The sequence below is a fragment of the Salmo salar genome, chromosome 12 (assembly GCF_965601325.2).
Source record: "Salmo salar chromosome 12, fSalSal1, whole genome shotgun sequence".
NCBI lineage: Eukaryota > Metazoa > Chordata > Actinopteri > Salmoniformes > Salmonidae > Salmo > Salmo salar.
In genome coordinates this window covers 75,644,367-75,671,020 of record NC_138302.1, presented here as the reverse complement: position 1 = coordinate 75,671,020, position 26,654 = coordinate 75,644,367, and the positions used below count along the sequence as shown (strand labels likewise).

General features: G+C 43.4%; 1 protein-coding gene across 3 annotated transcripts in view; it reads right to left on the bottom strand.

The window, feature by feature from the left end:
• Nucleotides 1–26,654, bottom strand: part of arhgef10la (Rho guanine nucleotide exchange factor 10 like a) — a 128,698-nt gene that overhangs the window by 23,572 nt on the left and 78,472 nt on the right. For all 3 annotated transcript variants that reach the window (XM_014133567.3, XM_014133570.3, XM_014133569.3), the window contains one exon: nt 35–249. In XM_014133567.3, the coding sequence (XP_013989042.2) occupies nt 35–249 (215 nt within the window). The remainder of the gene's footprint in view (nt 1–34; nt 250–26,654) is intronic.

Genomic DNA, 26,654 nt, shown 5'->3' with positions numbered 1-26,654 from the left:
TTGACAATTTCTCTAAAAGCTGTGTTGACCTCACCTTCCATCGTCCAGTCCCAAACAAATGGTGTTCCCCACCCCAGTAGGGCTCCTGAGGGCCACAGCCTCCATCTCCTCTGGGGGGCTGGGTTCAGGCACGTACTCCAGACACCTAACTGGGGCCCCCACCTGGAGGCTCTTCACTGGGCGTGGTGTGGGCCTGTTCAGGGAGAAGATCTCCACCTGCCCCTGGGTAGCATCTCCTCCACTGGCCACCTGCAGAGAGAGAGAAGGTAGGTATCCAAGGTCAGTAAGATATTCTCCTCCTCTGGCCACCTCTAGAGAGAAAAGTGGGTATATAAAATTTGTAAAATACTCCACTAGTCACCTGCAGAGAGAGACATTTAAATACTCCTCCATTGGCCACCTACAGAGAGGGAAGTTAGGTATGTCAGGTCAGTAAGATACTCAATTACTAGCCACCTAGAGAGAGGGAGAGACACGTGGGCATCTATAGTCAATAAGATATATCTGGGTCAAGACATCTTCTCCACTAGCCACCTGCAGAGAAAGAGGTGGCCATTTAAAGGTCAGTAAAGACTGTAGGTCACAGCAATCAACGGCTAACACAGCACAGGTGGAGAGGGTGGATGGTGGTTTAGAAAATGTACTGTAGCGTAGGAAAGTTACTTGCTCATGCTTAAGTCTTTGTAGAATTTCTGAATAATTTTAGAAGACACAGAACACTCTCCTGTAATACGTCTTAGCTCTGATATCCGCACCTGTTAGCAAATCCAGGCAGTTTCAGCAAAGAGTAAAGTTAAAATCAAATATCCTTTCAAATCCTGTCTATATTCCTCCCTCACTTTTAAATATCCCTCAGATTCAGAAACCACAAACCGCAATGGGTTCACAATGTCATCTCTAGAACATCAAACAATTTCTAAAACAGAGATCTTTTCATCAGCAGAGAACAGACAGATGAAAAAAAGACTTTGAAAGACTGTGCATCGCTTGACAATTGAGGGTTTGTATAAGATGATGATTGATCTAATGCTTGAGTCGGGGACATAGCAATGACACACTCAATCCCAATGAAGGGATGAAATACCGCAGTTGACTGTTGAATTAGGAGACAAGGTGACCCCATTAAAACTCGTCTTCACAGAATGGACAGAATGGTACAAGGTTATTGGTCATTATGAGGGGACACATTGAGCAGTCGTTGTATGTTGGTGGTCTTCCTTTACCCACAGTCTATAGTGTCTGCTAGGGCTGAGTTCGACATAGCCTATTCACCAACACACTCTGAGTGAGCCATCAATAGCAGACCAACTTCTAAAAAAGTCCAAAACCTAATAAGAATCCCTGACAAAACAAGAGAGCGGACCTCATATAATCAAAAAGCCGCCAGGCAATCATCACCAACTCCCCCTTGGGGTTCCACACTCTCTGCTGTAGGCCTGAGTGGCTGCATGCATGAATAGAGGCTTGATTCTGCAAGTGTCACACTCATATTGGCCTTGTGTCAAGCCTGCCAATGTCAATACAGGGGAAGGGAAGAGAGGCAGGGGGTAAACCTGGAGCTGCAGCAATTTCAATTAGGAGGCTCCAAATCACTCTCCAATCATAAGTGAAATCTTCATGGGTTTTCACAGGATTCTTTCACCCAAGTTGTTTTTCTCTAGATTTGGAACTGGTGCAACTGTCCGACTGAAGTGTAATGTGCCTCACAAAAACTGACACTGAAGATCAAATAAGGATTTTCCACGAGTCACATTATGGGAATAAGACATAGGATAAATATAGTCTTTAGCCCCTTTCGTCCCCCTTCCCCCCTGGCCCGGCCTTTTTTGCATGCAATCATTTGTTAGATTTGTGTCAGCTTGCTGATCTGGACAGGAGTAGTCCCGTGGGCTCTGGAGAGTGAGCCAGAGCAAATAATGGACTGTTGCACAGGGAAAACTACAGACGAGCTCCCCAAAAACAAAGCTTAAAGACAAATGGCTCAGTGCAACCACAGCCCTTAGCAACCCCAACTTCAACATTCTCCTACACTTAAGCACTCAGGCATCCAATTCCTCCACAGATCCAGTGAAATGACTGTGCCCTGACAAACTCATCACTACTTGTTTGTGGGAATAGATATCTGTTTTGTCAGAGTGCAGAAGAAACTTCCTGAAAGTAACTAACTGATCTACCAGTGTGAATTTATTTAACCTTTATTTAACTAGGCAAGTCAGTTAAGAACAAATTTTTATTTACAATGACGGCCTACCCCGGCCAAACCCTAACCCGGACGACGCTGGGACAATTGTGCACCACCCTATGGGACTTCCAATCATGGCTGGTTGTGATACAGCCTGGAATCGAACCAGAGTCTGTAGTGATGCCTCTAGCACTGAGATGCAGTGTGCTGGACCGCTGTGCCACTCGGGAGCACCCGAAATTAGATAGGTCTGGACCGAGGGAGGCAGTGGGAGAGGATGATCATGGACATGTCATGGTGGGGACGCTGAATGAATGCTCAAGTCCATGTTATTAGTCACAATGTGTCAAAATCAACCTTTGTAAGGTTGACAATGACTCATTCTAAACCTTATCTCATGTTCTGTTTCAAACCTGCTGTTTTGAACACCTTTACACACCATGAGGATTAATCTGAACCTGTCTGAAGTAGTGTGGCTGAGGTGGGGGGTGAGAGGAGAATGAATTTATGGTATAAGTGGGAAAAACACCAGTCAGAAAAGTGGAGTGAACCGGTATGTAGGCAAACAGGGAAATGCATGTGAATCAGGTTGATTAGAAACAATGTCATTACTCTGATCAAAGTCAGGAGAATCCCACCAGCCCATCTCACTTTAACATGATTAGTGTCATCCCTCATTTGACAAGCCTGCCAGGGAGGTAGATCTGAGACAAGTGGGGGAGTGAGCTGAGCAGAGCAGACCACTAGATCAGTTGTTTATTCATGGATCCACTGGCTCTTATAATGATATTGTGTATTTATTAAACCTTTTTCTCCTAACTTTGGGATGTTACGGAATAAAATAAAGGCATGTGACATGTCTTGGAAAGAACATTTACTTAGGTGAAGATGTATGCTGTTTGAAAAGCTATCTGCAATGATTGCATGGTATGTTACAGTGGAAGCTGGGGTGCTTAAAACACTTGATCTTTCAAGTTAGGTATCGTGTCATGTGTTGCAACTTGTCACACATTAGGCCTACATAACTCCAGCACTTGATAATATCAAGCAAATCCTCTCACTGTAATGCTTTATTTATGAAGGTTTGAAGGATATTCTGTTTTGTGAGCTAAAATAACATAACAAACACTGCATGGGCACGTAAAGCACTGTTTAAAAAGGATACTGACAGATGTAGGTCATTTTTCTACTTACCCAGAGTCATCAGAATATAGAAAAATTGCGTTTTTCATGGCCCTTTCCCCCATTTTGACTATCACATGTAAAGTAATAAAGAAGCTGAAATATTTGGTTTCGAGTAATATAATACAAAATCATATATGCCATTTAGCAGACACTTTTATACAAAGCGACTTACAGTCACATGTGTGCATACATTTTTAATTATGGCTGGTCACAGAAGTCGAACCCACTATCCTGGTGTTGCAATGCTCTACCAAAAATGCCTGACAAGTTTATAAATACTTTGTGAATCCTCAATTTAATATGATTTATAAAGCCTTTATTAAGCAGTGCTTATGCCACCATTTATAAAGCACAGCTTTTTGTCATATTTGACATAGTGGGCTATGAACCCTTTATAGAGCATGACATACGGTTATAGATGATTTGTGACACATTTAGTGTTTATGAAGCCTTTATGAAGCCTTTATAAGATGCATGGAATTTAAATTTAGTTTGAATTATTAGATTTTTTATCCAACATAAATAAACAAATCCAGGAGAAAGACGAGGCCATTTCCTTCTGTAATCCGATTAGGAATAAGTTTTTAAAAAAAGAATATATGTCCATATTCCCACCAACATGGCAGCTGAACCCGTGTGTCTTGTGCGCTTCTGCTTGTTTGCGAGTGTTTTTTTTAATAATTCCAAACACTCCAGTAATATTTTGATATAGTCAAGAGGTTACTTGGCTATATAAATTCTCCACTAGAAGGTGCTGCCCTTGCCTGCTGCCCTTGCCTGTCTACCCAACCACATTGGGCCACGCACCTGTCTGGTTGAAAGCCTCCTCTTCTACCCAGCCTCCCGACACAAGCCTCTACCAAGCGAGTGTGATACCTAGGCTACTCCCATGGTGTGCTGCACTGCTTGGCCCCCACCTTTTGGTCTGCTCCTGATTACCCAGGCCTGCTCCCCCCCATCTGGTACAGGTACCCCCAAGCATCGCTCACTGCTCCAGCACACACGTACACTTACAAACTGCAGTCTCTGATCCGAATTGTACCTGAAGCCTGTGGACTTGTGTGAGCTTTTACTCAGGAACTTGTATGCATTTAAGATTGTATTACTTGGCCTTTATTGTTATTTTATTATAGATTATTTATTTAAGTTTTTTATGGTTATGCCACTTAGGCGCATGAACCGCTAGCGGGACACCTACGACAACATCTGGTGAAATTGCAGAGCGCGAAATTCAAAATACAAAAATTGTAATATTAAACATTCATGAAAATACAAGTGTCATACATCATTTAAAGGTGTAACTTCTTGTTAATCCAACCGCGTTGTCAGATTTCAAAAAGGCTTTACGGCGAAAGCATACCATGCAATTATCTGAGGACAGCGCCCCACACCAAAATACTTTATCAACCAGCACAGGCGTCACAAAATCACAAATAGCGATTAAATAAATCACTTACCTTTGAAGATCTTCCTCTGTTTGCAACCCCAAGGGTCCCAGCTACACAATGAATGGTCATTTTGTTCGATAAAGTCCTGCTTTAAATTTAAAAAAAGTATGTTTAGTTGGCGCCAATGATCTCAGTAATCCACTCTTTCAACATGCATACAGTGGAGGAAAAAAGTATTTGATCCCCTGCTGATTTTGTATGTTTGCCCACTGATAAAGAAAGGATCAGTCTATAATTTTAATGGTAGGTTTATTTGAACAGTGAGAGACAGAATAACAACAAAAATATCCAGAAAACGCATGTCAAAAATATTATAAATTGATTTGCATTTTAATGAGGGAAATAAGTATTTGACCCCCTCTCAATCAGAAAGATTTCTGCCTCCCAGGTGTCTTTTATACAGGTAATGAGCTGAGATTAGGAGCACACTCTTAAAGGGAATGCTCCTAACCGCAGCTTGTAACCTGTAAAAAAGACACATGTCCACAGAAGCAATCAATCAGATTCCAAACTCTCCACCATGGCCAAGACCAAAGAGCTCTCCAAGGATGTCAGGGACAAGACAAGATTGTAGACCTACACAAGGCTGGAATGGGCTACAAGACCATCGCCAAGCAGCTTGGTGAGAAGGTGACAACATTTGGTGTGATTATTCGCAAATGGAAGAAACACAAAAGAACTGTCAATATCCCTCGGCCTGGGGCTCCATGCGAGATCTCACCTCGTGGGGTTGCAATGATCATGAGAACGGTGAGGAATCAGCCCAGAACTACACGGGAGGATCTTGTCAATGATCTCAAGGCAGCTGGGACCATAGTCACCAAGTTTACAATTGGTAAAACACTACGCCATGAAGGACTGAAATCCTGCAGCGCCCGCAAGGTCTCCCTGCTCAAGAATACATATACATGCCCGTCTGAAGTTTGCCAATGAACACCTGAATGATTCAGAGGAGAACTGGTGAAAGTGTTGTGGTCAGATGAGACCAAAATGGAGCTCTTTGGCATCAACTCAACTCGCCGTGTTGGGAGGAGGAGGAATGCTGCCTATGACCCCAAGAACACCATCTCCACCGTCAAACATGGAGGTGGAAACATTATGCTTTGGGGGTGTTTTTCTGCTAAGGGGACAGGACAACTTCACCGCATCATTTGACGGGGCCATGTACTGTCAAATCTTGGGTGAGAACCTCCTTCCCTCAGCCTGGGCATTGAAAATGGGTCGTGGATGGGTATTCCAGCATGACAATGACCCAAAATGCACGGCCAAGGCAGCAAAGGAGTAGCTCAAGAAGAAGCACATTAAGGTCCTGGAGTGGCCTAGCCAGTCTCCAGACCTTAATCCCATAGAAAATCTGTGGAGGGAGCTGAAGGTTCGAGTTGCCAAACGTCAGCCTCGAAACCTTAATGACTTGGAGAAGATCTGCAAAGAGGAGTGGGACAAAATCCCTCCTGAGATGTGTGCAAACCTGGTGGCCAACTACAAGAAACATCTGACCTCTGTGATTGCCAACAAGGGTTTTGCCACCAAGTACTAAGTCATGTTTTGCAGAGGGGTCAAATACTTATTTCCCTCATTAAAATGGAAATCATTTTATAACATTTTTGACATGCGTTTTTCTGGATTTTTTGTTGTTATTCTGTCTCTCACTGTTCATATAAACCTTGTAGTTCTTCCAACTACTTGTTCATTTTTCAAAAAACAAGCCTGAAACCCTTTCTAAAGACTGTTGACATCTAGTGGAAGCCATAGGAACTGCAATCTGGGTCCTATCTGTATGTATTTCCCATAGGCAAGCACTGAAATGGCCTGTGACCTCAAAAAAAAAGAAAATTCCGGGTTGGATTTTCCACGGGTTTTCATCTGCCTTATCAGTTATTTTATACTCACAGACATTATTTTAACAGTTTTAGAAACTTCAGAGTGTTTTCTATCCAATGCTACCAAGTATATGCATATCATAGCTTCTGGGCCTGAGTAACAGGCAGTTTACTTTGGGCACGTCAGTCATCCGAAATTCCGAACAAAAACCAGTCTCCAAAACAGGTTATTAAATGCCGAGAAATTTGAGTGTTTTTTTCATGTTACATCCTGGGAGAAACCATACGCTTGCCCGGCTATTGCACTGGAGAACTTTGCAAGTTTTTCCCATTCGACATGGGAGAAACTGCATACTTGCGTTTACATGTGTGGATTGTTCTTTCGGTACTTAACCATGTCTCTGGACCGTACGCACCTTTTGAAATACCTTGTGTTAAAGACTTGTTCCTCTCAACTATGGTTTTAGTCTCTGAATCCAAAAGTTTTAAAATTCTATCTAGATTTGCCATTATTTTACTGCTTTTACTGTCAGGAAATATGGAATCTAACCTAGGTCCTGCCATTTCTACCCCATCTGAATTAAAAAGTCAGAATGGTCTGAAGTTTCCGCACAAATGTTAAGAAGTCTTCTTTCGAAACTTGATTTTGTGAATATTTGTATTAAAACCGTAGAGAGCATAAATACATCGGGGTCTTTCTGAAACCTGGCCAAAAAAATCTATAATTGACAAAGACATTGGCATTGATGTTTAGAATGTTTTTTGGTCAGATCGCAAATCTACGGGTGGTAGTGTTGCTATATACATAAAAGACATGTTTTCGGCAACCATTCTGACCTCTGTTACCAAACCCAAGCTATTTTAATATTTGTCCTTGAATATAAATCTCTGTGCATCCTTGAATCTTGTTGTCTCCTGTTGTTATAGACCCCCGTCTGCGATTGCTGGCTCTCTGGATTGTATTTTTGAATTATTATCACAGAATGTGAAATCTGAATTTGTGCTTATGGGTGACCTGACCTGAACCTAGACTGGTTGACATCCAACTCTGATCAACTCAAGAATCTTTGTAATACCTATAATTTTAATCAGATTGTTAAAAATTGAATGCAAGGTGCCCTCTAAAATCATCTTTGATTGATCTTATTTTAACCAACACTCCACATCGTTTTAATGCTTCTGGTGCATTTGCAAATGATAAGTGATCACTGTGCTGTTGCCTGTTTAAGGGATGGTACAATTCCTAAACTACCTCCATGTACAGTATCATCATGAAAAGAAACTGGAAGCAGTTTGATACTCAGGGTTTTTTTTCATAATGTTTTTAACATTGCCAGGAATAGAGCTGAACATCTTGTCACGTCCTGACCAGTATAGAGGATGCATATCCGCTGCATATTGGTCCACTTGTTCCGACAGCGATTTCAACATATCTTCTGACGAAGAGGTTTGTGACAGAACTACCCACCACAACAGGACCAAGCAGCGGAGAGAGGAGCGGCACGCTGAGTATATGGACTATGGGGAGAGATGGACTTGGGAGGAGATTCTGGACGGGGCTGGACCTTGGCATCAGGCTGGGGAATACCGTCGCCCACGGGAGGAGATCAAGGAAGCGAAGGCTGAGAGGCGGCGTTATGAAGCCATGAACGCGCTGGCGAGGAAGCCGGAGAGGCACCCCCAAGAAATGTTTTGGGGGGGGGCACACGGGTAGTTTGGCTAGGCCTAGGAAGAGCCATAAGCCAGCTACCCGTGAGAGTATGGAGGAGCGTATGAGGTGGAGAGCGCCGTGTTTCGCTGAGGTGCGCACTATCTCGCCCATATGCACGCACAGTCTGGTGCGTGCCATTCCAGCCCCTAGCAGATGCCGTGCTAGAGTGGGCATCCAGCCTGGTAGGAGGATGCCTGCGCAGCGCGTCTGGTCGCCGGTACGCCTCCTAGGACCAGGCTACCCTACGCCCGCTCTACGTACGGCAACCATCAGGCCCCTGCACAGCCCAGTTCGCCCTGTACCAGCACCCCGCTCGTGCAGGGCTGCTAGTTCCATCCAGCCAGGACGGGTTGTGCAGGCGGTGCGGTCAAGGCCACCTGTGCGCCTCCATGGCCCAGTCTTTCCGGTTCCCACCTCTCGTGCTAACCCGGAAGTGGGTACCTCCAGTCCGGCACGACCAGTACCAGCAACCCGGACCAAGCTTCCCATGAGCCAGCCCAGTCCTATTCGGCCTGTTCCCGCTCCCCGCACTAGTCCTATGGTGCGTGTTCCCAGGCTGATACTTCCACTACCAGCACCACGCATCAGGCTTCCAGTGCGCCAGCCCAGTCCGACTCGGCCTGTTCCCGCTCCCCGCACTAGCCCTGAGGTGCGTATCTCCAGACTGGCACATCCAGTACCAGTACCATTCATCAGGCTTCCAGTGCGTCAGCCCAGCCTCAAGAGCCCGGCACCAGCATGCAGTCCAGAGTATCCGGCACCAGCGTGCAGTCCAGAGTATCCGGCACCAGTGTGCAGTCCAGAGTATCCGGCACCAGTGTGCAGTCCAGAGTATCCGGCACCAGTGTGCAGTCTAGAGTATCCGGCAACAGTGTCTAGTCCGGAACCGAGAGAGACTGCCTACAACCCGGAACCGCGGGAGACTGCCTGCGACCCGGAACCGAGGGAGTCTGCCTTTGACCCGGAACCGAGGGAGTCTGCCTTTGACCCGGAACCGAGGGAGTCTGCCTGCGACCCGGAACCGAAGGAGTCTGCCTGCGACCCGGAACCGAGGGAGTCTGCCTGCAACCCGGAACCGAAGGAGTCTGCCTGCAACCCAGAACCGAGGGAGTCTGCTTGTGACCCGGAACCGAGGGAGCCTACCTGTGACCCGGAACCGAGGGGGTCTGCCTGTGACCCGGAACCGAGGGGGTCTGCCTGCGACCCGGAACCGAGGGGGTCGGCCTGCGACCCGGGACTAAGGGAATCTGCCTGTGACCCAGAACCGGGTGAGTCTACCTACGATCCGAAAATAAAAAGGATTAACTGTGTATCGAATGAGTCTGCCTACAATCCGAAAATAAAAAGGATTAACTGTGTATCGAATGAGTCTACCTACAGTGTGGAACGGAAGAGGTCTGCCTACGATCCGGAACAAGGGGAGTCTGTCTACGGCCCGAAACGGAGCAAGTCTGTTTGCAGTCTGGAGGGCAGTAGGCTTGAGCCGGAGCCACCTCCAGTTTAGGTGGGTTGGGGAGGGGGGGTGTAGCACAGGTGCCGTCATTGACTGCAGCCACCCTCCCTTCCATCCCTTTAGTTTAGGGGGATTTTTCTGTTTGTTTTGGGGTATTTACTGGGTTTTGTGTAAGGTGCATCCGGGGTCTGCACCTTTGGGGGGGGTACTGTCACGTCCTGACCAGTATAGAGGATTATTTGTATTATTTGGTCAGGGCGTGGCAGAGGTATGTTTGTTTTGTATGGTGTTTTTTTTGTGTATAGCTTGTGTGTTAATTATGTGTTCCGGGGTTTTGTGGTGTATGTTTTAGTATGAGTAGGTTCTAGGTTTAGTTTTCTATGTGCAGGTTTGGTTGCTGGACTCTCTATTGGAGGCAGGTGTTTCTAGTTGCCTCTGATTGGGAGTCCTATAAGTAGGTGTGTGTTTTGTTTGTCACTTGTGGGTAGTTGTATGTTAGCACTGCTTTTGTTTAGCCTGCTACACTGTTCCTGTCGTGAGTTTTGTTTATTGTTTTTCCTCGTGTTCACATTTAAAATAAATGATGATGAGCACGCAATCCGCTGCATATTGGTCCACTTTGTCCGACAGCGATTTCAACATATCTTCTGACGAAGAGGTTTGTGACACATCTCTGATGTTAAATTAGCCTTTTCTTACCTCCATAAAGCATTCTAGGATGTATGCAACAAGCATTCCCCTTTCAAACAATACAGAATTAAGGGCAGAGACAACCCTTGGTTCATAAGGAAATGGCTTTGGAATAAGGGTGTGGCTATGACCCGAAAGCTGAAAGCAGACCACTATCTCAAAATGTGGGCAAGTAGTGAAAGGTTTAAAGATGCACAGCTCCCTAAACAACAGCTGGTTGACTCACAGGTGGTAACTGTGATAACCTCTATTCTGAACTCTTTCAATCAACATTTTCTTGATGCAGGCAGATTATTTGATCAACCTGAGGTCAACATGAGCCCCATGTGAAATTAGCTGACACTCCCGAGCACTCATTCTCCTGATCTCCTTTTCTGGCCTTTCTCTGTTTCAGAAGTGCCGTGAAACAATTGATGTCAAAAAATCCCCTGACCCTGATCATCTAGACCCACACCTACTACAATTAGCAGACATCATTGCTCCCCATTTAACATGCATCTTTAACATCACCATAGAATGTAATGAAAACCCCAAGATGTAGAAATCAGCATTTGTCCTACCTCTTTTGAAAGTAGGTGATCCCACTCTACTGAATATCTATCGCCCCATATCTAAATTGTCTGTTCTGGTAAAGGTATTGGGGTTCCTAGTTAATAAGCAGTTTAAAGCCTGCCTCCAGGAAAACAATACTTTGAGTGGTATACAATCAGGTTTCAGTTCTAGCCACAGCACTGTCACAGCAACTTTGAAGATTTTGAATGATATTCATTGTGCACTGGATAAGAAGCTACATTGTGTATCTGTATTCATAGACTTGTCAAAGGCATTTAACACTGTGGACCATACTGTCTTGGTGCAGAGATTGAAGTGTATTGGGATTACTTGTCATGCTCTGGAGTGGTTTGTGAACTACTTGTCAAATTGAACCAGCAGCATAACCAGCAGCATAACCAGCAGCATACAACCCTGTATCCCACTGCTAGCTTGCCTCCTAAGTTACGCAGGGTTGGTCCTGGTGGGAGACCATATGCTGCTGGAAGTGGTATTGGAGGTCCAGTAGGAGGCACTCTTTCCTCTGGTCTAAAAAAAATATCCCAAAGCCCCAGGGAAATGATTGGGGACATTTCCCTGTGTAGGGTGCCGTCTTTTGGATGGGACTTTAAACAGGTGTCCTGACTCTCTGTGGTAACTAAGAGTAGGGGTGCTATCGTAAGAGTAGGGGTGCTAACCCCAGTGTCCAGGCTGGCCCTCATACCATCATGGCCACCTAATCATCCCCAACTTCCAATTGGCTCATTCATCAACCTTCCTCTCCCCTGTAACTATTTTCCAGGTTGTTGCTGTAAATGAGAATGTGTTCTCAGTTAACTTACCTGGTAAAATAAGGGTTAAATAAAATAAATAAAAAAGAACCCAGTGTGTTAAAGGAAAAATCCACCCAAAACCACTCATTCCTATAATTGAAAGTGTTAAATAAAATGAATATGTGAGAACAATATTTTTTGTGAACAAATGTTTGATTTTGGCATTATAATAATGTTGGTAGCAACATGTGAAAATCGTTGTGGAAATCTTTTGCAGCTCAAGTTGACTACAAAATCCACAAATGCAATGCTTTCTCTATCGGCTGGCTGGCTAGCTAGCTAGCTAGCAAACCTAGCTACACACAATAATACCAAAGACAATATCGGCATGTGAAGTAGCTGCACTATCAACAAGCTGCACTGTCAATTTAGGAGTCTACAATCTCACCATGTTCAACCTACAGATTGATGTGCCTCGCAAAGTGGAGTCTGTAATTCGCAACAACAGAGAAACTTTTGAGGAGATGGGAAATTCCATAGGAATCCTTTTAATGCCCATTGTGCACATTGCCCATGCTACGTCAGTGGGCCACGCAGTGCATTCTTGGCAATTCTGGGACAAGGAGAGCTCTCCTTCAAGGAAATAATGGGAGTCAATTGGGCGCTAGCTCAAAAACCCAACATTAGCATGAATTTCGTCAACAAGAAGTACACAGTGGTGGAAAAAGTACCCAATTGACATACTTGAGTAAAATATACCTTAATAGAAAATGACACAAGTAAAAGTAAAAGCTACCCAGTAAAATACTAATTGAGTAAAAGTCTAAAAGTATTTGGTTTTAAATATACTTAAGTATCAAAATAAAATGTAATTGCTAAGATATACTTAAGTATCAAAAGTAAAAGTATAAATAATTTTAAATTCCTTACATTAAGCAAACCAGACAGCACAATATTCTTGTTTTTTGAATTTACAGATAGCCAGGGGCACTATCCAAAAACATAATTTACAAACCAAGCATATGTGTTACACCACTGGAAGTACAACATTACAAATCTTTTCAGAGGAAATAATGAACTTGTTATCTGTAATATTGTATAGCTTTTGAATTGTGACATTATGTACTTTCAAGGAAAATAGACACGTTTCTCGACTAATACCCTGACTTTGAAAAGGGATTGCGTGATGATTAGTTTAGCAACGGCGTGATGCAACATGAGAACGTGAATGGGATTGGTCAACAGTCTGCTGGGTGGGGCGTTATATGTTCATCCATTAATTGCCCAATGCGATTCCTATCTCCTTTATCTAATATCTCTGGTAACAGCACCATGCAATGCAACCTGGACTGAAGAGGCAGACAAATAGGAGAAATGTGCTAGACCAAAAATATGATTAATGGCTCATTCGAGAGAAGACATCCTTCCTTGTTATGACATCGGCCAGTGGCGCTGGAGAAGAAGGCAGACGTTTTACGTGTCCCCAACTGATTGTACTTCTTGTTCGTTTATTTGCATTGTTTGTAACTTATTTTTTTACTTATTTTGTACATAATGTTGCCGCTACCGTCTCTTATGACCGAAAATAACTTCTGGACCTCCGAACTGCAATTACTCACCACGGACTGTCAGAATCCTTTTTTTCTTTTAATGAGTCTGACAAGCCCGACACGAACGATATACTGCTTCCTCAGGAACAGGCCCAGATCCCCGTGATTTGCATGAAGAGGAGGCAGAGAAAAAGGGGCCGGAGGGCAGGCTGCCTTCTGAGAATTCGTAAGCGATCGAATACACCCCCACTTCCTTCCAGAGAGAGGCACTGATTTTGAAGGTAGGCTTTGAAATATATCCACAGGTACACCTCCAATTGACTCAAATTATGTCAATTAGCCTATCAGAAGCTTATAAAGCCATGACTTCATTTTCTGGAATTGTCCAAGCTTTTAACCTGTTGGGGGTAGGGGGCAGTATTGACACGGCCGGATAAAAAACGTACCCGATTTAATCTGGTTACTACTCCTGCCCAGTAACTAGAATATGCATATAATTATTGGCCTTGGATAGAAAACACCCTAAAGTTTCTAAAACTGTTTGAATGGTGTCTGTGAGTATAACAGAACTCATATGGCAGGCAAAAACCTGAGAAGATTCCTTACAGGAAGTGCCCTCTCTGACAAGATCTTGTTCTTCTTGTCTCTGTTTATTGAAGACTGAGGATCTTTGCTGTAACGTGACACTTCCTACGGCTCCCATAGGCTCTCAGAGCCCGGGAAAAAGCTGAATGATATCGAGGCAGCCCCAGGCTGAAACACATTTGCGCGTTTGGCAAGTGGCCGATCAGAGGACAATGGGCTTAGGCGCATGCACGAGTCGACCCCGTGCTTTATTTTCTTTCGTCTTTTTACCTAAACGCAGATTCCCGGTCGGAATATTATCGCTTTTTTACGAGAAAAATGGCATAAAAATTGATTTTAAACAGCGGTTGACATGCTTCGAAGTACGGTAATGGAATATTTAGACATTTTTTGTCACGAAATGCGCCATGCTCGTCACCCTTATTTACCCTTTCGGATAGTGTCTTGAACGCACAAACAAAACGCCGCTATTTGGATATAACAATGGATTATTTGGGACCAAACCAACATTTGTTATTGAAGTAGAAGTCCTGGGAGTGCATTCTGACAAAGAACAGCAAAGGTAATAACATTTTTCTTATAGTAAATCTGACTTTGGTGAGTGCTAAACTTGCTGGGTGTCTAAATAGCTAGCCCTGTGATGCCGGGCTATCTACTGAGAATATTGCAAAATGTGCTTTCACCGAAAAGTTATTTTAAAATCGGACATATCGAGTGCATAGAGGAGTTCTGTATCTATAATTCTTAAAATAATTGTTATGCTTTTTGTGAACGTTTATCGTGAGTAATTTAGTAAATTTTTAGTAAATTTACCGGAAGTTTGCTAGTTCTGAACGTCACATGCTAATGTAAAAAGCTGGTTTTTGATATAAATATGAACTTGATTGAACAAAACATGCATGTATTGTATGACATAATGTCCTAGGTGTGTCATCTGATGAAGATCATCAAAGGTTAGTGCTGCATTTAGCTGTCTTCTGGGTTTTTGTGACATTATATGCTAGCTTGAAAAATGGGTGTCTGATTATTACTGGCTGGGTACTCTGCTAACATAATCTAATGTTTTGCTTTCGTTGTAAAGCCTTTTTGAAATCAGACAGTGTGGTTAGATTAACGAGAGTCTTGTCTTTAAAATGGTGTAAAATAGTCATATGTTTGAGAAATTGAAGTAATAGCATTTCTAAGGTATTTGAATAACGCGCCACAGGATTCCACTGGCTGTTACGTAGGTGGGACGATTTCGTCCCGCCGGCCCCAGAGAGGTTAAAGGCATAGTCAACTTAGTGTATGTAAACTTCTGACCCACTGGAATTGTGATACAGTTAATTATAAGTGAAATATTCTGTCTGTAAACAATTGTTGGAAGAATTACTTGTCATGCACAAGGTTTCCAAAACTATAGTTTGTTAACAAGAAACTTGTGTTCTGGTTGAAAAACAAGTTTTATTGACTCCAACCTAAGTGTATGTAAACTTCCAACTTCAACTGTACATACCCCAACCTGAAGCCATGGATTACAAGCAACACCCGCACTGAGCTAAAGGCTAGAGCTGCCGCTTTCAAGGAGCGGGACTCTAACCCGGAAGTTTATAAAAAAATCCAACTATGCCCTCCGACGAACCATCAAACAGGCAAAGCATCAATACAGGAATAAGATCGAATCGTACTACACCGCCTCTGACGCTATAGGATGTGGCAGGGCTTGCAAATCATTACAAACTACAAAGGGAAGCACAGCTGAGAGCTGCCCAGTGACACAAGCCTACCAGACGAGCTAAATTACCTCTATGCTCACTTCGAGGCAAATAACACTGAAACATGCATGAGAGCACCAGCTGTTCTAGAAGACTGTGTGATCACGCTCTCCGCAGCCGATGTGATAGAACAGCAGCCTCTGGTATGACACGGGGTGGGGGCCGAAGCATGTTTGTAAACAACAGCTGGTTCACAATATCTCGAAGTCTCGAGGTATTGCTCGCCTGAGGTAGAGTATCTCATGATAAGCTGTAGACCACACTATCTATCTAGAGAGTTTTCATCTGTATTTTTCATAGCTGTTTATATACCACCGCTTCACTGCCTGGTATCGCAACTGCTCGGCAAAGCACTACAGAGGGTAGTGCGTACGGCCCAGTACATCACCAGGGCCAAGCTTCCTGCCATCCAAGACCTCTATACCAGGCGGTGTCAGAGGAAGGCCCAAAAAATTGTCAAAGACTCCAGCCACCCTAGTCATAGACTGTTCTCTCTGCTACCGCACGGCAAGCGGTACTGGAGTACCAAGTGTAGGTCCAAGAGGCTTCTGAACAGCTTTTACCCCAAAGCCATAAGACTCCTTAACATCTAATCAAATGGCTACTCAGACTGTTTGCATTGCCCCCCTTCCCCTCTTCTATGCTGCTGCTACTCTCTGTTATTATCTATGCATAGTCACTTTAATAACTCTACCTACATGTACATATTACCTCAATTACCTTGACACCAGTGCCCCCGCAAATTAACTCTGTACCGGTACCCCCTGTATATAGCCCCGCTATTGTTATTTACTGCAGCTCTTTAATTATTTGTTATTCTTATCTCTTACCTTTTGGGGGGTATTTTCTTAAAACTGCATTGTTGGTTAAGGGCTTGTAAGTAAGCATTTCTCTGCAAGGTCAACACCGGTTGTATTCGGCGCATGTGACAAATAAAATTTGATTTGATAATATAGTGTAGTAAGAGTGGCTTTATCACACAACTACGTCATACAGGCAGAATTTCTGTCTGCTTGAAATGACCCAGAGAATCGACAGAACATCACAAAAACAGTAGAACATTCAAAATGGGTGAATCTTTCTTTTAAGGCAGATTGTTATAAGTCTGATCAATTGTAGGTCCCCTGTTGTTTATTATCTATATCAAACAACATTGGGAGACATATTGAGACAGCTGATGTAAATTTGTATGCAGATGAAACTGTTCTCTATTCAAGTGGCAGTAGTTTGACTTTGGCTTTTGAAAAAGCTCAAACAGCTTTTCACATAATTTAAGATAATATGTATGTTTTTAAGCTTGTTCTGAATTCCTCTACAACAAAACGTATGTAGCAAGTCATGACTTCACAGGAGAGCAATTTTAATGTTTATTTTTATCAGAATTACTTTTTTGGCAAAAATGCTTTCTGGAACATGTGAACTTTCATGTGCCTTAATAATAAACGTGTATGCCATCTTTAAATGCAAATAAAATTGTTAAATTACAAGCCTTGTTGGTTAAGCCACAGAAAAAGTGATCCCACTAACCATGATTGTCTGGGACAATGAGTGGCCTGGACAAGAGAGGAGTCTCATGCCAAGAGAGGAGTTCAAATTGGTCTGCCACATAGCAGGCTTCTGTCTATTTGAGCTGGTCAGTCTGTGTTGGTAATCCTGTTGAACACTGCTTTTTTTAAATGTATCGTGTAGTGGAGCTGTATAAGTGTTGCTCTCCACTTTCTGGAGGGTTGAGTTTCGAAATCAGTGGAATTAGAGTATGATGGCTAAAGAGGTGGAGAAAACACCTGTCTCTGGATTACATTTTCAAACTAAGGAGCAACTGTGGCATGGCATCCATGACAGGGAGATGCATCCATCATGCATGATGATGTATACCGGTAAGATAGTCTAGCGTTAGCTAGCTACATTTTCAAATATTACACGTTTCTAATTTTTACATAAAGTGGTTTCATTTCAAGCTAAAGTGTACTGTTAGCTAGCTAGCTAACGTTACGTGTATGACGTTATTATTCGTATCCCAAAACCGTTTGCTTTTCTAGTTAGAGCTTAATGTTACAGTAGCTAGCTAACATTGAACCTGGTTGGTTAGCTCCCAACAGATTCATGCAGGGTAGTAACGAGATGATTTGGGACTATGTTCATTGTTGTTTAACTAGCTAAAGTTAGCTGTCTGGCTCCCTAGCTGACATTATTATTTGTATCCCAGAGCCGTTTGCTTTGCTAGTTTGAGCCTAATGTTAGCTAGCTAACATTGAACCTGGTTGGTTAGCTCCCAGCAGATTCATGCAGGGTAGAAACAACATCATTTGGCACTATGTTCATTGTTGTTTAACTAGCTAATGTTAGCTGGCTGGCTCGTTATCTAACGTTACGTGACATGTGTGATCTTACACGTTGTTTACCTAGCTAGGTTCATTGTTTACCTATCTAGCTAGGCTAGCTTAAGCTAAAGTGTACAACACCTGTTGAATATGGCCAGTCTCAGTAAACGTCGGAAAAAATCAGAATGAAATTGTTGCCAGCAGAGCCGGTTAGGCTGTTTTCATGTTATCCAGAGGTAAACAAATCATTGGCCAAAGCGTTGAGTGTGCACTCTGAATGCTCCGAGATCAAAACGAGATGGGTGGGGCTAAAGCTTAAGAGGGTGTGAATGATGCTGAATGGGTGTAGACAAAGAAGAGCTCTTCACTAGATAACAAAACATTCAAAGTAGGCCAAAAAGTGATATCTCCATTTTATTCAGGGGTTTGGACGATTCACAATATATATCTCAATTTCTTGTTTTTCTCTAAACAAATTAAAAAAGGCCAAGACATAATTCTTAACTGAATTTTCTTTATTAAAATAAAAATATATATACAAGGCCTCAAGGCCTATTTGTGCAAAACAAGTGAACAACACACACCCACACGTCTATTCTATTGTTTAGGAATGTTATTCCACTAGCTGTTTGAATATGTAATTTATATAATCATTTTGATTGAAAATGAATTAATTGAGTTAATTTGTTGTTATAATTTTATGGCGAAAGCATAAAGTTAGGTTATGTTAGGAGAGTACATTGAAAATAGCTGTGTGTAATGTTTTGTCAATTCAAAGACAGGCGTCACCAAAAGCAGATAACCAGCTAAAATTATGCACTAACCTTTCACAATCTTCCTCAGATGACACTCCTAGGACATTATGTTATACAATACATGCATTTTTTGTTCCATCAAGTTCATATTTATATCCAAAAACAGCATTTTACAGTAGCGGTGAAATTCAGATTTTTTTCCCCCTCAAATGCTTCCAGTGAATCAACGTTACAATTTACAAAATTACTAATTGAAAACATTGGTAAATTATAATATTGTCATTCAAATAATTATAGTTTAACATTTCGTAAATGCTACTGCATTGCCAGATTTCAAAATAACTTTACTGGGAAATCACACTTTGCAATAAACGGCGTGGTTACAATTTGTGAAAGGCTGTCTAGGGTTGTGATTGGTGGATAACCACTTGTGCACGTGTTGGGACATGATTCGGCATTGGGCTGACAGAGAAGAGACAGGGAGATGCTGCATTTGTAAAACGTTACAACATTATAACAGAACCTCGATTCTTGTGATACAGGCATTTTCCATATCGCGCTAAAACATAAACTCGAATATATCGAAAAAAAACTAAATATATCGCCCTAATTCAAAGGCCATCTTCTCAAAAGTGAGTTTACAAGTTGATCAACTTTCAAAGCAGAATTACTTTCCCATTTTGTAGCTCTCTACTTTTATCCAATGTAAAAAAACACAATTTCAAATTTTGCTACATAAGACCGAATCCAGGTTGTGAGTTACAAATGACAAAATGTAAATATTGGGTTTTATTACTGGTACAAAGCTTGTTTTTTTCCTTTGCCGCCAGAAAATAGTTGATTCGTTGTACTTTTCTGTCAGTGTTGGACTATGGTGATACTATTTACTGTATGTGCAAGCTTCAAGCTCTACCCTGAAGGCTCTTGACTGTGTGTCATGTGTAACCGATGTGAAATGGCTAGTTAGTTAGCGGTGGTGCGCGCTAATAGCGTTTCAATCAGTGACGTCACTCGCTCTGAGACTTGAAGTAGGGTTTCCCCTTGCTTTGCAAGGGCCGTGGCTTTTGTGGCGCGATGGGTAACGATGCTTCGTGGGTGTCAGTTGTTGATGTGTGCAAAGGTCCCTGGTTCGAGCCCAGGTTGGGGCGAAGAGAGAGACGGAACCTACACTGTTACACATGCAGCCCTTCATTTTGTCACCAATCAGAGACGTCTAACTCACCATTGTGATCTTTACAGTGCTGTCGGGTGAACATCACTAGCAACACGCAGGCTCAAACACTGGTTCATTCTCATTTAAGGAAAACTGCCATTTTATCTATCCTCTCTTCTAGCTCGAAATTAAAACTAATTTAAGCTCAGATCTCAATCTTGTTTTATGCTAACAGCCCCAAAAATGAGAACCGAGCATGGAAAAAAGGTCCTTTCATTAATCAGCCTTCTGGTCTTAGAATTCCCTCCAAGCCAACCTTAAATTCCAGGACCTGGTGTCCCTGGAGCAGTTCAAATGACAAATAGATGAACAGGTTCTTAAGACCCGATGTCACTAGTTTGTGTTGCCTTGTGTAAGGAAGCATGTTGTTTTACTTCAAACACACCACACACATGCCTGCACGCACACACACATCTACTGTTTGTTTTCTGTTGTATTTGTGCTGATGCCCGTGTCTTACATTGTTTTATTTTTAATCCCCCGTCCCCACAGGAGGCCTTTTGCCTCGTGCCAAGCCATCATTGCAAATAAGACTGTTCTTAATTGACTTGCCTGGTTAAATAAATAAAAAAAGAATACTGAAGGTCTATTGTTTCAGAGGTACAAATTCAACATATTTTAACAACCTTTGTCTATGTTGAAAATTGGTTACCATTATGACATGATCCTGTGGTTGAAATTGCACCCTCAAAACAACTGTTTATGTTGATGACTCTTTGTAAATCCAATGTATTTTACACATAGATTCCACATCACAATACGTTGAAAAATGTCTGTACGTTGAAACAACGCCTAGTGGGAGGGAGCTGAGTCTGTCTAGATGGGTCCTCGAGGGCCTTATCCAGCTGATTTATCCATGTGCTTTACGGGGATTACCCAATAAAATGCCCACTCTTCCCAGAAAGGAGGGGGCACCAAAACATTTTGCTTTAAGATTAACAGACAATTTATTTTCTGAGGCAAGGTTTTTCACAGAAAGTGAAAGTCTTAAATCCAGCAAAATTCCAACAAGTCCAGGGACTGTGGCACTTTTGTCTGCCAGTGCAATTTGCTCCACTCATAAAAAAAACCCATCTGTAGTCTTTTATTTCTCCCACTCTCTGGTATATACCTTTTTAATGGCTTTTTGAGCGGAAGTGAACTCTGGAACCCCAAAGAACTTTGGGTGCATTTGTAAACAACAGTTGTTCCGTCGCAGCTGTAAACAGCTAGCTAGCTTACTTAGTATAGTTGTTTTCTTAAGTGTATTAGAAGGTGAGATGGTCCTTTACGTCTGGGGATGAATCTATTTTATAAAATTAAAGTTTATAGATTTCCCAAAGAAGCATCGCAGCGTGATGCATTGCCTGCATGGATAGTAATGGGTAAGTTGTGGCAGCTGAGTTATACTGTCGGTGGCATAGGAGGTGAAAGGGGTGTGACTGTAGCAGAGGTGAGCTGCAAGTGAGTTCTAGTAGCCACTGTGATGTCATCCCCCTGAGACTTCAAGTAGTGTCTCCTCCTGTCTATCATGAACGTATCTATATTTTAATACTTTAAGCATCCCAGCTGCGGGAGGATCTCCTCATGCAATTTTGCCTTATTTGCTTCATTCTGCAACACTCACTGTCATCCTCCAGTGGTTGGCATGCTAGCTACAAGTGTCATTTGATTAGGGTTTGCATCCCGGCCCGGTCAGCCATACAGGGATGGAACTCATACATTACATGGCTACTCTGCAGCCCATGTAAAAGTGACCATTTACTGTGGTCACTCTACAGGTTATTTTTCTCTTGCCTCCACTATCCGTGCTCTTCAGTAGAAGTGATATTATTTATGGCATGCATGCCCAATGCAGACATATGATGGGATTAGTATTAGCCTTGTGGGCATGTTCAATGCACTTGTATATGTGGCTTGTACATTGTTTACATTTTGTTCATATGTTTTCTCCATATGAAATGATACTGTTAGAAATAGGAAAAGTACTCAGACATCTGAAAACGTATGTGTGTGGGAATCACTTGCTAATAACTTGAAAGAAAATAAAAGACTGATACTGGCAAGATCAGTGTGTGGGTTTTTCTTTTTTATTAGACAATTAATGAGGCTAACCATGTTGAAGGATACCAGGTTTGACTTCTACAGCTACTGTACATGCCCCCATGAATTGGATTAGTGCAAGCCCTATCCTTGTAATGAAGGTAGACCTTAAGGATGACATGCACAGGAGAGAGACATTATTAGCAATTATACAACGGGTGGGCCTAATCCTGAATGCGGATTGGTTAAAACCGCATACCAGCCGGTGTCTTTTCCACAAGTTACCACCGGCTAAATCTATGAAGTTAAAATGCCTATTTACTCTGTTCCATCTGACTGCACAATCCACTCTCATCAGCCAAGCAATTTATAAACTTGATCTCCACTATAAAAAGCATCTAGACATTATCTCACTTTTATTTTAGACTAACATTGCCATTTTCAACTGCGGAGATTTGTAAAAACCTTGCTGTCTGTCTCTCCGACATTTGCAACATTGTTTCAATATTCAAATTCGATCTCCAGCTGTCCCATAGCATTGAACGTGTCGGGAGTTGGGACGAGACAGACAGGCAGGCAACGTTTCTCAAACAGTCGAAATCATGAATCAGCTGGCATAATTTTTATGAATAACCAGTTGAAGTTGGAAGTTCACATAAACTTAGGTTGGAGTAATTAAAAATCATTTTTCAACCACTCCACAAATTTCTTGTTAACAAACTATAGTTTTGGCAAGTCGGTTAGGACATCTACTTTGTGCATGACACAAGTCATTTTTCCAACAATTGTTTACAGACAGATTATTTTACTTATAATTCACTGTATCACAATTCCAGTGGGTCAGAAGTTTACATACACAAAGTTGACTGTGCCTTTAAACAGCTTGGACAATTCCAGAAAATGATGTAATGGCTTTAGAAGCTTCTGATAGGCTCAGATAAAAAAAATTGTAGACCTCCACAAGTCTGGTTCATCCTTGGGAGCAATTTCCAAACGTCTGAAGGTACCACATTCATCTGTACAAACAATAGTACGCAAGCATAAACACCATGGGACCACGCAGCCGTCATACCACTCAGGAAGGAGACGTGTTCTGTCTCCTAGAGATGAACGTACTTCGGTGCGAAAAGTGCAAATCAATCCCAGAACAACAGCAAAGGACCTTGTAAAGATGCTGGAGGAAACAGGTACAAAAGTATCTATATCCACAGTAAAACGAGTCCTATATCGACATAACCTGAAAGGCCGCTTGGCAAGGAAGAAGCCACTACTCCAAAACCGCCATAAAAAAAGTCAGACTACGGTTTGCAACTGCACATGGGGACAAAGATCGTACTTTTTGGAGAAATAGAACTGTTTGACCATAATGACCATCATTATGTTTGGAGGAAAAAAGCATGTGCGAGCAAGGAGGCCTACAAACAGTTACACCAGCTCTGTCAGGAGGAATGGACCAAAATTCACCCAACTTATGGTGGGAAGGTTGTGGAAGGCTATCTGAAACATTTGACCCAAGTTTAAATTGTTTAAGGCAATGCTACCAAATACTAATTGAGTGTATGTAAACTTCTGACCCACTGGGAATGTGATGAATGGTTCCCTTGGAGAGTTCATAAATGAGCTTGACGCCTTGATAAGTTTAACTTGACTTTAACCTCCCAACCTCTACCTTTGACTCATTTCTCTCTGCCTCCTTCTTTCCACTCCTCTCCTCTTTTGGCCTCACCCTCTCACCGTCCCCCCCTACTCACAAGGCAGGCAATACGCTTGACCTCATCTTTACTAGATGCTGTTCTTCTACCAATCTCACTGCAACTCCCCTCCAAATCTCCGACCACTACCTTGTATCCTTTTCCCTCTCGCTCTCCTCCAACACTACTCACTCTGCCCCTACTCAGATGGTATTGCGCCGTCGCAACCTTCGCTCTCTCTCTCCTGCTACTCTCTCCTCTTCCATCCTATCATCTCTTCCCTCTGCTCAATCCTTCTCCAACCAATCTCCTGATTCTGCCTCCTCAACCCTCCTCTCCTCCCTTTCTGCATCCTTTGACTCTCTATGTCCCCTATCCTCCCGGCCGGCTCGGTCCTCCCCTCCTGCTCCGTGGCTTGACGACTCATTGCGAGCTCACAGAACAGGGCTCCGGGCAGCCGAGCGGAAATGGAGGAAAACTAGCCTCCCTGCGGACCTGGCATCTTTTCACTCCCTCCTCTCCACATTTTCTTCCTCTGTTTCTGCTGCTAAAGCCACTTTCTACCACTCTAAATTCCAAGCATCTGCCTCTAAACCTATGAAGCTCTTTGCCACCTTCTCCTCCCTCCTGAATCCTCCTCCCCCTCCCCCCCCCCCCTCCCCCTCCCTGCTCCCTCTCTGCGGACGACTTTGTCAACCATTTTGAAAAGAAGGTTGACAACATCCGATCCTCGTTTGTTAAGTCAAACGACACCGCTGGTCCTGCTCACATTGCCCTACCCTATGCTTTGACCTCTTTCTCCCCTCTCTCTCCAGATGAAATCTTGCGACTTGTGACGGCCGGCCGCCCAACAACCTGCCCGCTTGACCCTATCCCTTCCTCTCTTCTCCAGACCATTTCCGGAGACCTTCTCCCTTACCTCACCTCGCTCATCAACTCATCCTTGACCGCTGGCTATGTCCCTTCCGTCTTCAAGAGAGCGAGAGTTGCACCCCTTCTCAAAAAACCTACACCTGATCCCTCCGATGTCAACAACTACAGACCAGTATCCCTTCTTTCTTTCCTCTCCAAAACTCTTGAGCGTGCCGTCCTTGGCCAGCTCTCTTGCTATCTCTCTCAGAATGACCTTCTTGATCCAAATCAGTCAGGTTTCAAGACTGGTCATTCAACTGAGACTGCTCTTCTCTGTGTCACGGAGGCTCTCAGCACTGCTAAAGCTAACTCTCTCTCCTCTGCTCTCATCCTTCTAGACCTATCTGCTGCCTTTGATACTGTGAACCATCAGATCCTCCTCTCCACCCTCTCCGAGTTGGGCATCTCCGGCGCGGCTCACTCTTGGATTGCGTCTTACCTGACAGGTCGCTCCTACCAGGTGGCGTGGCGAGAATCCGTCTCCGCACCACGTGCTCTCACCACTGGTGTCCCCCAGGGCTCAGTTCTAGGCCCTCTCCTATTCTCGCTATACACCAAGTCACTTGGCTCTGTCATATCCTCACATGGTCTCTCCTATCATTGCTACGCAGACGACACACAATTAATCTTCTCCTTTCCCCCTTCTGATAACCAGGTGGCGAATCGCATCTCTGCATGTCTGGCAGACATATCAGTGTGGATGACGGATCACCACCTCAAGCTGAACCTCGGCAAGACGGAGCTGCTCTTCCTCCCGGGGAAGGACCATGATCTCGCCATCACGGTTGACAACTCCATTGTGTCCTCCTCCCAGAGTGCTAAGAGCCTTGGCGTGACCCTGGACAACACCCTGTCGTTCTCCACTAACATCAAGGTGGTGACCCGATCCTGTAGGTTCATGCTCTACAAAATTCGCAGAGTACGACCCTGCCTCACACAGGAAGCGGCGCAGGTCCTAATCCAGGCACTTGTCATCTCCCGTCTGGATTACTGCAACTCGCTGTTGGCAGGGCTTCCTGCCTGTGCCATCAAACCCCTACAACTCATCCAGAATGCCGCAGCCCGTCTGGTGTTCAACCTTCCCAAGTTCTCTCACGTCACCCCGCTCCTCCGCACACTCCACTGGCTTCCAGTTGAAGCTCGCATCTGCTACAAGACCATGGTGCTTGCCTACGGAGCTGTGAGGGGAACGGCACCTCCGTACCTTCAGGCTCTGATCAGGCCCTACACCCAAACAAGGGCACTGCGTTCATCCACCTCTGGCCTGCTCGCCTCCCTACCTCTGCGGAAGCACAGTTCCCGCTCAGCCCAGTCAAAACTGTTCGCTGCTCTGGCACCCCAATGGTGGAACAAGCTCCCTCACGACGCCAGGACAGCGGAGTCAATCACCACCTTCCGGAGACACCTGAAACCCCACCTCTTTAAGGAATACCTGGGATAGGATTAAGTAATCCTTCTAACCCCCCCTACCCTCCCCCCAAAAAATATATAGATGTACTATTGTAAAGTGGTTGTTCCACTGGATATCATAAGGTGAATGCACCAATTTGTAAGTCGCTCTGGATAAGAGTGTCTGCTAAATGACTGAAAGCTGAAATAAGCCATTCTCTGTACTATTATTCTGACATTTCACATTCTTAAAATAAAGTGGTGATCCTAACTGACCTAAAACAGGGAATTTTTACTAGGACTAAATGTCGGGAATTGTGAAAAACTGAGTTTAAATGTATTTGGCTAAGGTGTATATAAACTTCTGACTTCAACTGTATAGAAAGAAATATAAATTGAAAAAAGGTCAAGTGCAGCTAGTTAGCAGTGTTTCCAGCTTCAGTTTGAAGTGTTATTGTTGGTGGTGTTGTTGGCTAGCTCCTCTGAACAACAGTGTCCTGATGAGTGAGCACATTTTCTATGCCAGGTGAAATCGCACCTCATTAGCTCAATGTTATGGATGTATCCAAATAAATATCTCTAGAAAACAGCTTAAACAAATGCAGCTACTTTTCTGTTATTCTGGCTGCACTTTTAGACGTAACTAAGTTAGCCGTGGTTGGCTAGCTA